We start from the raw sequence: 10,635 nt of genomic DNA, 5'->3' as shown, positions 1-10,635 counted from the left end.
CAACAACCACAAAAAAGAAAAGAAAAGAAAACAACTTAAAGGTGAAGTACGTTTATTCCGTGCAAATTTAAATTAGTCTGAATATCTTATATTTGTCTATCCTTTGAAGAAGTTCAATTTAAACAAATTCTAGAATACTACTATACAAGTATGATGATCATTTTAAAAGAAATTTAAAAATTAAATTCATCGTATGAAAATCCTAAATTCGTCTTTCCTTTGAAGAAGTTCCATTTAAGCAAATTCTAGAATTCTACTATCAGGTTCTAACTTCTATGTTGCTCAATGCTGACTTTTCTCCACAAATAACCATTAAAATTTTCTAAATTACTACTGTTAGGTTCTATGTTTACATTATAGGTTCTACAAACCAAAAGAGAAAACTTTACCCCAAAAAGAAAAATGCCTTTAGTTTATTGTAATAGAACATTGATTAACCAATCCACCAAGGAATGGAAATTTCAAATAATTATATATTATGAAGTTAATTAGACTTGGGAATACCCTAAGAAGACTTGCCACATACTAATCTTTGAAAATTTTATACAAGTAGAAGCTTCTACTAAGAAATATTCAACACAAACTCCCTCTATAAATTTACCTCTCATTGGACACAAAATGCATATTCATATTCTCTTCCTTTCCCTATAAAACACACAACAACAATATTAATTTTGGCATAGAGAAGATGGATTTGTTCAAGTTTAGAGCTCATTACCTACTTCTTCTTTTGGTTTTATTACCAATGTTAGCTGCAAAAGAGGATAGTATTCCTCCTGTTCTTGCCCCTTACTTTGGTACATCTCTTTCCTTACTTAACTATCTATTCATTCATATATATATTTTTTTTATTGGTCATTTTGTTATGAATTTTAGAGCAGTTCTAAATTTATACATATGCTCCTACTATTCTCAAACTTCTAAAAAACAGAAAGAGAGTAGATATACACAGACTAGGGAAGACCTAGCATAGATGTTTGATTCTGATCATATGAACAAGTAAATTAAATTGACTGGTAAAATTTTGAACTCGAGTCTCATAAAGTTCAAATCTTGAATCTGTCTCTCTGTGCACAGAAACTAGATATAGAAGAAAACTTTTGTTATTGTTTTAATCTAGTTACTTGTGAACTTTTTGAATTGGCTGTTATATGAATCTGTATATAGACAATATATGCAATGATGTGGAGTGTGGGAAAGGAAGATGTGAGAAAGCACCAGGAAAGCCATTCAACTTCATTTGTAAATGTGAACGAGGTTGGAAGCGTACTCGCCATGATGATGATGACGATGAAGATGATCTTGAATTTCTCCCTTGCATTGTTCCCAAGTGTCAGTATAGTGAAACTCATATCTAAAAAGTTTGGTATATAGAAGAAAACTTGATTTCAATTTTTGACCAAGAGTTGGTGATTATGTGTTATTGCAGGTTCTCTTGACTATTCTTGCTTACCAGCACCTCCACCAGCTCCACCAATTCCACACAACATGTCTTTCTTTGATCGTAATTACTAAATCTTCTCTTCGTACAATTTTCGTGTATGTTCTATCTAATTTCTTATTAAACTCCATGACCTTTTTCTTGGTTTAAGCTTGCTATTGGATTTACTGTGGGGAAGGAACATGCAAGAAGAATATAACACATGGACAAACATGCCAGTGCAAATCTGGTTATTCCAATCTTCTCGACATTCCTGCTTTCCCTTGCTTCAATGATTGTAAGTAGAAACAACAATTTAGATGTTGAAATTTCACATAAATAACATCACTAGCTAATTCAATATTTGACTTTTTAGGTGCCATTGGATCTGATTGCCAAAAGCTGGGAATTCGCCTTTCAAATTCCACTGCATCATCTCCATCTTCAATTTTTAATACCAATAGTGGAGGTAATGACAAAAATGGAGGTAAGAGCTACAACCGTCAATAATTTGGATTCAATTTATAGGACATGAGGATATAACCCTTGTATATGTTCCATAGGAAACAAAAGCAGTTCATGGTTATGTAATTCTAAAGGTCAAGTCGAGGAAAATAAAATCATATTACACTTCCGCTAAACAGAGTATAAGATGTCTCACCATTCTAATTCTTCCATACTGGCAGCTACATCATTCATGCTCAAGAATTCCCACTGGATGGCTATCTTTCTGGCCTCAGCAGCTATGGCTTTACTCAACTAGGAAGAGGTGATGGTGTTTTACTTCGCATGAGAGATATCAGCTTGGTGCTTCATCTATACCAGCGCATTGTACTTCATTCATTTGCTAGATTCATATGTACCATATATATTTAATAAACATGTGATAGTGTTGTCATTTCTGTACAGAGTATATTTTGAATATTGTTTCAGTTGTATTTTACTTTTCTTCATATAGCCTTCAACTTATGAGGGTGTGGAGGTCGAGGATTCAGAGAGAATGCTAGAAGTATATCAGTTTCATGCTCTGTCTCTCCTTCTAGTAGCATTAGTATTATTTTCGCTATACTATTATGTTACTATTTCCGGATTCCTCTTTCTTAGTTTTCTTTTACTTCGTGTTGTCTTCTATGCCTCGGGTTTCTTACTACCCTGCTGTTGTTACTGCTTATGTCTCCATAAATGTTGTGTTTTTTGCTTTCCTTGAGCCAAGACTCCAGGGTTTATCGGAAACAGCCTCTCTACCTGCCAAGGTAGTAAGGTTTGTGTACACTCTACTCTTCCTAGACCACAAGAGTTTACTAGGTATGTTGTTGTTCTTGTTCATATAGCAACTACATATCTTGTGTAGATGACTAGCTTCATATGAGTTAGGCATGATGGATCCCATTTACATTATTCTAGTGCAATTGGACATCAGAACAAGTAGATCACATTCCTAAGTCTTAACTAATTTCAGAAACATGCTTGCGCACACAGAGAGCCCCCCAACCCCCTGAGAAATAAAAGAAAGGAAGCAAGTTAGTTGTTATGCTCTTTAACGGAAACCACCGATTATTTCAGTGAAATAATTTGAGCATCCACTCCTAACCTTAGTTGACAACAAACTTCCTTTTTTCTGCCTCAAAAGTTGAATCAATTTAAATTTAAATCCATTCCTCTATCCAAGTTAAACTAATATTTTATTCTATACAAAAACAAAACAGCACGAACATACCTTCACCTATCTTTGTGGGGTAGAGAGGTTGTTTCCAATAGACCCTCAGCTCAAGAATAATATTTAACTCTATCCAAGTTTCTTATATCATCGACTTGCACTAGCTAATGACTTATCAGATTATCCCGTTACAATGTCTTCCCTCCTCCACCTATACGAAGTAAGCATCAAGAAAGATAGGTTTGGTGTTGGAAGGAGGGAAGGACATGAAACCCCGGAGAGCACAATGGCTTTCTGTAGGATGTTACTCCTGAATATAGTCAGGGAAGACACAAAATCCAAACTACAGCAATTTACTCATTTAACTTGTACATTGGAGCACCTAAAGAGCATAAGATCCACAAAGATAAACCCCAAACCGAGTAACCCATTAAATCACAAAGAGGAGTGTACATTACAACTGCTCTATTGCTAAACATGTAAAGCAGTGGGCTGTAGATGGGTACCTTGCCCAACTACAGACTACAACAGCCGAGCCTATTAGCATACTTAAAGCTTTCTTTGGATATAAAGTTACTCCCCCAAGCATACGCAAACAGGTACCTATCTCACCTCTAAACTCTCCACGGGAAAATTTAAAGCACTAGACATCACATCTGTAGTAATGCAGTTTCAAGCTTTCAAACAACCGCTGAGTCAAGCTCTGGTACACATTCAGTATTTCAAAGAGTTCTCTAAAAGAAGATACAAAAAGGATAAAAATGGGAACTTTCCTCGTATCACATTGTTGCTGATGCCACTACATTTACTCTATAACATCAAATTATAAAAGAAAATTGAATTTTCCAAGTGATCAAATTGCCATATGCTCAGCACAAAGATGTAAACTAGTCAAGATAGAAGCAACAAAGAGAAATCAACAAAAAAACATTTCTTTTCCATTCTAATATACAAATTACATTCAGATGGGAGTATTATTGCTAAACATCTCCAAAAAAATGCCAAAACTTATTAATGTTACAACAACCAACCCCTATTTCCTCGAAACCATAATGAAGTCTAAAAATTCCACAAGAATTACATCTCAAAACAGAAGTTAAAGTTGTTCAGACCTCACCAGTTGGGAGATAAAATTGATCAATGTTTCACTTGCTCTTGACACTGACTCCTTCCTTCCCAGCAATGATAACAGCAGTGGTCATATCCAAGAACAATCCATGCTCCACCACCCCTTCGAAAGACGCAATCTCCTTCCCAGCAGCAGCAGAATCCCTAATAGGAGTCTTGAAATACAAATCCACAATATAATTCGAGTTATCGGTCACATATGGCTTCCCATTACCATCCAATCTCAACTTTGCATCAACACCCTCTTCCTTAAACAATTCCTGTAACCTAACCAAATTGTACTTCCAACAAAACTGCACCACCTCAACTGGCATAGCCAACCCGGATCCACCAAGACCCGAAACAAGCTTCGAATCATCTACCACAACAACGAACTTATCGGACGCCGCCTCGACCATCTTCTCCCTTAACAGAGCTCCTCCTCGACCCTTGACTAGGTCGAGATTCGGGTCGACCTCATCAGCACCATCAATAGCTAGATCAATATGTGGGTGGTCGTCAAGTGTAGATAACGGGATGTTGAGCGACAAAGCTTGTTCTTCAGTACGCTTTGAAGTGGGAACTCCTACAATGTTCGTGAGTTGCCCAGATGAAAGAAGCTCACCTAATTTAGCGACAACGAAAGCTGCTGTTGACCCAGTGCCTAGACCAAGGACCATTCCACTTTTGACATACTCAACGGCCTTATCGGCTGCGAGTTTCTTGAGTTCATCTTGGGTTAAAGGTGATGGAACGGGGGCAGAGAAGGCTTTAATTGAAGGGGTTGTGGAGCGAATGCGGATAGTGGGGTTGCGCAAGAAGATGGAAGGAAGGCGGGTGCCGATGATAGAACTGTGGCGGAGAGTAGAAGATGAAGAAGAAGGTGAGTGAGGTGAGATTAGGGATAAGGAAGCCATGGGTGATGATGGAGTATGAATTTTTTGGTTTCACCTCAACTATGTGATCCTTTCCTGGTTTTGTTTGGTGAGTTGGGAGGTTGGTCTTTTGACTCTTTTTATTTCTTGGGTCAAAAAATTAAACTAAGGACATTGTGGGAGTGGGTGGTGAATGGTTGGTGATGATGAGGATGGAAATTGAAAGGATATCCTAAAGATTGATAGCACTTTTTTTTTTCTTTTCTAAATAGCAAATTATTATTATTGGTTTTGGAGAATCAATATATTCAAGGAAAGGTCTAAAGATGCGAATGAACATTAATTTTCTAGTACCAAAAATTAGATTTCTATGTCCAAAATTGTAGAGATTTTGAAGATTTGTTGCATGTATCAAGCCATAGTCTATGATCCCATAATACTCGATGGTAGGGAAAATAATACCTCAGTGTTTATAAAACTTGGTTGTTTCTGATTTCGCAAAATTTATATTTTAAAACAACCGAAAGCAAGTGTTCACGTGACCTCAAATTGATTGACTATCCTAAATTTTGCTTAAGCATCAATTTCAAAAGCCAAATTTAACTCGGAGAAAGCTACTCTTCAGGCCAGATTCAAAAGTTGTGCAAAACAATGAAAAATGAATGAAGTACAAATGATCTCCACCATGAAATGCAAATGAAGTACTACTACCATATATTTCAGAGAGTAAGAAGTAATTAATTTTCTGTATTTTCAAGCATCCAAGTTTAATTTTGATTAATAGTCAAAGATCCATCATCTTGCCTAATTTAATAAGAAAAGCATCCTTGAAGGCATCAATTCAAACTTACCACTCGAAATGTACACAAAGGTATTTATGGGAAATGCTTCCAGCATGGTTAGAATTTTCTTCTTGTTAAAACCAGACAGATCATTGAGCAGCTAAAGAGGACAAGAGAAAAATAAAGTGTAGCAACCATCACTCCACAACCTAGAAAGTATACCTCTTTACACTAATTAGGTAGTGAATCATGGCTTCAACATATTGCATCGAACAATGCAGCGACAGCTCGCGCTGATATTTGGTATATCCAGTGTATCAAGTTTCCAATTACTTCTGTCGTAAACTACAGAAGTTAAAAAGAAAACAAAATTTTTAAAATGATGAACGATTATAATGATCTTTTGCAGGATCAATGGTCCTCAATCTTCTTCAAGCCTTTCATATCTGTTGTTTCCACCCTGCAGGAGAAAGAAATATCATCAAACATGTTCAAACTCATAATAGCCAATTAGCGACACTCAAGCTTAGCAAAGAGCCAGGCGCCCATGCCTCATATCTAGGAAACCAAATTCTCTGGGTCAGTTGAGCACAGAACCTACCTAAAATAATTGGCAACAATTAAGCAAGACTTTGGACGAGGTAATTTCTTCATAGTGATCCAGGAATCACTACTTTAGCCTCTATAAGTAATTTATCTCTCTTCATAATGCTATGTGTGCAAAGGAATAATTTTGCTTGCAATAGGATTTGAGGATAGAGGAAACAGCAAAGAAGAAATAAAAATGGGGCATCTGACATCCAGTGTCAAGTGGAAGGTAAAAGACAATCTTTTTTGGGGAAGATTATAGAATTGCACACATTTTTATTATAGATTAAACACATTTTTAGAATGATAAGAAAAGACAAGTTAGTTTTAGAAATCTAAAAGGGGCCAAAGTTTATTGATGTATATTAATTTAGTTAACCGAAAGGATAAACTACTATGAAAGAGCATCTAGAACACAGAAACACAAAATCTTCCAATCACCCACATGAGTGTGAATATCACGTGTTATTTAGGAGCTACAACTACTGAAAACATAGGATCTACAAGTCCTTTCCTCTGCAATGTCAAGGTATAATAAACGAGCTCTGACAACAGAAAGCTTAAACTTCTCCAAGATAGAGGTAGGATTAATCTTGGCAAGTATATATAAGTGGCTATTAAAATTCAGCTTCTCCAAATGTGTCCTTTAAGCTAATACATAAACTTGTAAAGGAAACAATTTCATATACATGTACATGAACTTCCACTGGATCCCACTTGTGGGATTTCACTGGGTATGTTGTTGTACATGCACTTCCACTTATGAAGGAATTCCTTTTCTTTGATCTTTCTAAAATTTCACCAAACAATTTTGTTCAGCCGTGATAAAGAAGTAATGAAGAAACTTTGTTTAACAGTTTTTTTGTAGCACTCATTGTCTGCTGAGGGGCACGTAGTCCCCTAACTTCAGTAATTCCATCTTTTGGTAACATTAACTTAAGGATAGCATGTTTACAAGGTTAGCTCTTGATAGCACAAGTGATTATCTTAATGAGAGAAAACACAACGAAGTTTCAGATCCAAGCATGTTGAGTGAGCAGTCAGGCCATTTGAACATTGCACGGTCTCATGCTTTTCTAAGTATAAAGTTTTAACTGTTCTCTTTTCCGTTATGTTTAATGTTTAAACAGTTCCAGACGTAAACATGAAACACTAAACAAAAGGAACTGAAGTACACATTAAAGAAATTGCTAACAACAAAAAGAAGCAAAAGATAGGTTTCATGCAAAAGGAATGAGGTCATAAGAACTAAGAAACTTACGTTGATCCATACAAAACAATTTTTTGAACATTTGTAGTTTCCCCATCATGTTGATTGTCCTCGATAAAAATGGTCACACTGGTTCAATAACAGTAAAAAAGATTAGTGTCCATCTTACAAATGACTCTTGTAAAAGTTGATGCTCGTGGATATTAGCATACCTGCGAACATTTTGAAACTTGACATACTTCAAGGTAACTGGTTTTCCCTGCAAATGATCAACGAGACATTTCAAGGATGAACATCCAGGGATACTAAAGAATTCTATAAGCAAACATCATTTAATCTTAAACACAAAGCCAAGAAGCATAATTCCTGTATTATCAGGATTGACTAACCTTGAGGTTATCTTCAGATAAAACAACTGTGTCACTTGGAGGGTAATCATTAACATTACTGCAAAGAGGTTCCCAATCAGCAAATACACATAGTAGATGTGAGAATTCCTCCTACATAATGATCAGTCTAGTAAAGGTCAAAAAGAAATGAAACTTCAAAAGTTACCTAAATCCCATGTGCTCCTTGTTAGAAAACAGCTTCACAGTTTTAGGACCTTCAAGGAGACAAATCTGTGTTACTATATCATGCATATATAGGGGTACAGAAGAAGCACTTGACAAGTTCATCAAGGAGGTAATAACATATTACCTTATCACAAAAAAATGAAAAAACAGAACACCAATGGATGCTTCTTTAGGGAAAAAATAGCAGGTGTGATAACAAATTGAAGACATCAAGCAAAAGAAGTATATCAGGAAAGATTACAAAGACAAGATTCAAAAACAGCATTATAACTGCAGCTTTACTTAGAACACTCAAAATGGAACACATAATCCCCAGCTCTCTAAACTGTACAACTGTTTGATACACTGCTTTGGCCTGATGCCTATACTAATATCTAAAGGAGAGCAAAACAGTTGGTGCAACTCCTCTGGTGAAGCCTGTCACAACTTTCTTCGTCAATAGCCCCTCTGACTACCCCACTAACAACAGCAGAAAATGGTCAAAAAAGTCATTCGTACCAACTTAGTAGTCATCTCTGTTATGCCCCCCTCCCCCCTCTAGTTTTCTCATGCTTTATGCATAGTTTAGAATTTAGATTAAGTTTCAACAAAAAATTATTGATGTATGCACAGTCATGTGCCTGTTAACTAGTTGAAACAATATATGCTCTTGCATCATTTATCTACTTATCCGTAACATAAAGAGAGGCCAGAGTAAGAACTCATTTATCTTAAACAGCAGGAGTACCAAGGTAACTCTTCCATAATGTTGCCTCATGAGAGTATTATTACATCCACCAAAGAGGACTACTTTTACCAATCAAAAAAAAAGAAAACGATGAAATGAAGGATTATGTAGAGACTTCTTTCATCACAACAATGAACAAAGACGTTGGAGAAACTTGAGAACACCTAGTTATGCATCAACAATTTTTTGAGAAAGCTTAGTTGTGCGTCAACAATTCTCAGAAGCCAACACCAAAGCAGAAATTGCAAGAGATAAAACTAAGGGTCTTGTGTGCACAGCAAAAGATTACTAGGGGTAGAAAGAGACACCACAAATCTATTAGCTACCTTCCTCCTCAGGTCCTTTGATAACGATCGAATGCAGTTTGATGACTTGATTAAAAGGTATGTAAATCAATAGCTGTTCATCTGCATCACTCACCAGGTTCAAGCCCTCATCTTCTCTGTAACCCTGATTTAAATTCAAATAAAGCCAACACAATTACTGAAACTGCAAGCAGAAGTAGACGATTATAAAACAAGTGAACTGACATTGAAGCTTACAATTGGAAAAAAGAATCCCCAAAAGCTGCATGGTCACGGATAAAAAGGGCAGTAACAGGTTTCATTATGGTAATATCAGAAAGAAGTTGGTTGGTCATCAATTAAGAGCAAAGAAGTCAGATTTCATCTTCCCTTGGTCTTAGGATACATTATATTGACTCATCCTACTAATTAAAAACACTTTTTTTTCCTATCACAGTGCTATTCCTGATTCAGCAGGAACCAAGTGACCAAGATTCCTAAAGAAGGCCCTTAACAACATATATTGAAAAGATTAATGCTTGGCTCTGTGCTCAATAAACACATACAGCTCCAAATTCTTAATTGACTTTATGTCAGTTAAATAAGAATTAACCACCGCAAGACCTTCCATTAGACTGTCATCTCACATCATCACTGAAGAGTAAAGATGCAAAAGCATATGGTTGTGATATACATGAGTACACTGGATCCAATCTATTGTCAGGTATAAATGGAACAGGAAAGAACATGGTAAAAGGATATGTCAGAGTTGGATACAAGTTGTAGATATCTCAAACTAAGGGAGAGAAAATAAGAGATTAGGGGATAAGATATGATAATTAAGACCTTTAAGAATTGATTGGTGAGGCATAAATTGAAGGCAAGAAAGATGAACTTTTGGTATATGTTGAACGTCTCATTACCATGAGACATCCTTAAGATTCTTTCTTCCAACTTAAAAAAAATGTACTTCCATTCCAAATTGTCCATAAAGGACTTAGCGGGCTAGCTTTCCATGTTGCTTTCATGTGTTACTGAAATTCCTAACCATCCAACTTGCAACAGCTTTTTCCCAATGGATGTCAAATAAAGAAAATCCCACGACCCAAAAGATGAGTAGTCATTCTCTAATGAAACAGAAAGTAATCTACATCTTCATTGTTCTCTTTACAGCTCATTTTTTGTACTAACAACACCAAGATACTATAATCCAATTCCTTCTTCTAAGAATATCTCCCTTGAGATTTCCATTTCGGTCAGCGAAACATGTGGAAAAGAAAATTAATTGTCCCCACCCCGGGGACAAATACTCTCTTCCACCCACTTAGCCTCCATTTAAAAAATTTAATCACCCATTACCATGACTATTTCTACTAACCCCCACCCCCACCCCCACAAACCCACCCACCC

General features: G+C 36.2%; 3 protein-coding genes across 4 annotated transcripts in view; 1 reads left to right on the top strand and 2 right to left on the bottom strand.

Annotated features, from left to right (window-relative positions):
• The first annotated feature begins 567 nt into the window (after positions 1-567).
• On the top strand, positions 568-2,448 carry LOC102589442 (uncharacterized). 2 transcript variants are annotated; one of them, XM_015308919.1, is made up of 6 exons: positions 568-797; positions 1,168-1,332; positions 1,430-1,504; positions 1,593-1,718; positions 1,797-1,889; positions 2,107-2,448. In XM_015308919.1, exons 1-6 carry the CDS (start codon positions 689-691, stop codon positions 2,181-2,183), a joined length of 645 nt encoding a protein of 214 aa, XP_015164405.1. In that variant the 5' UTR covers positions 568-688; the 3' UTR covers positions 2,184-2,448. The 2 variants fall into 2 exon arrangements, with proteins under 2 accessions (XP_015164405.1, XP_006347766.1); XM_006347704.2 differs by having other exon boundaries at positions 573-797; positions 1,797-1,907.
• A 1,545-nt stretch (positions 2,449-3,993) lies between these two features.
• LOC102588569 (probable ribose-5-phosphate isomerase 3, chloroplastic) lies at positions 3,994-5,323 on the bottom strand. Its single transcript, XM_006347701.2, has one exon. It carries the CDS (start codon positions 5,099-5,101, stop codon positions 4,223-4,225), a length of 879 nt encoding a protein of 292 aa, XP_006347763.1. The 5' UTR covers positions 5,102-5,323; the 3' UTR covers positions 3,994-4,222.
• A 598-nt stretch (positions 5,324-5,921) lies between these two features.
• Positions 5,922-10,635, bottom strand: part of LOC102588235 (PITH domain-containing protein At3g04780) — a 6,819-nt gene continuing 2,105 nt past the window's right edge. Inside the window, exons 3-8 of the mRNA XM_006347700.2 lie at positions 9,268-9,391; positions 8,195-8,243; positions 8,029-8,086; positions 7,852-7,898; positions 7,691-7,768; positions 5,922-6,301 (exon numbers count right to left, since the gene is read on the bottom strand). Of these exons, the coding sequence (XP_006347762.1) occupies positions 6,253-6,301; positions 7,691-7,768; positions 7,852-7,898; positions 8,029-8,086; positions 8,195-8,243; positions 9,268-9,391 (405 nt within the window). The 3' untranslated portion in view covers positions 5,922-6,252. The remainder of the gene's footprint in view (positions 6,302-7,690; positions 7,769-7,851; positions 7,899-8,028; positions 8,087-8,194; positions 8,244-9,267; positions 9,392-10,635) is intronic.

This window comes from Solanum tuberosum, unplaced genomic scaffold (assembly GCF_000226075.1).
Source record: "Solanum tuberosum cultivar DM 1-3 516 R44 unplaced genomic scaffold, SolTub_3.0 scf00092, whole genome shotgun sequence".
NCBI classification, from domain to species: domain Eukaryota; kingdom Viridiplantae; phylum Streptophyta; class Magnoliopsida; order Solanales; family Solanaceae; genus Solanum; species Solanum tuberosum.
Note: the sequence above shows the minus strand (reverse complement) of the source record. Positions and strands in the feature narration are given on the sequence as shown.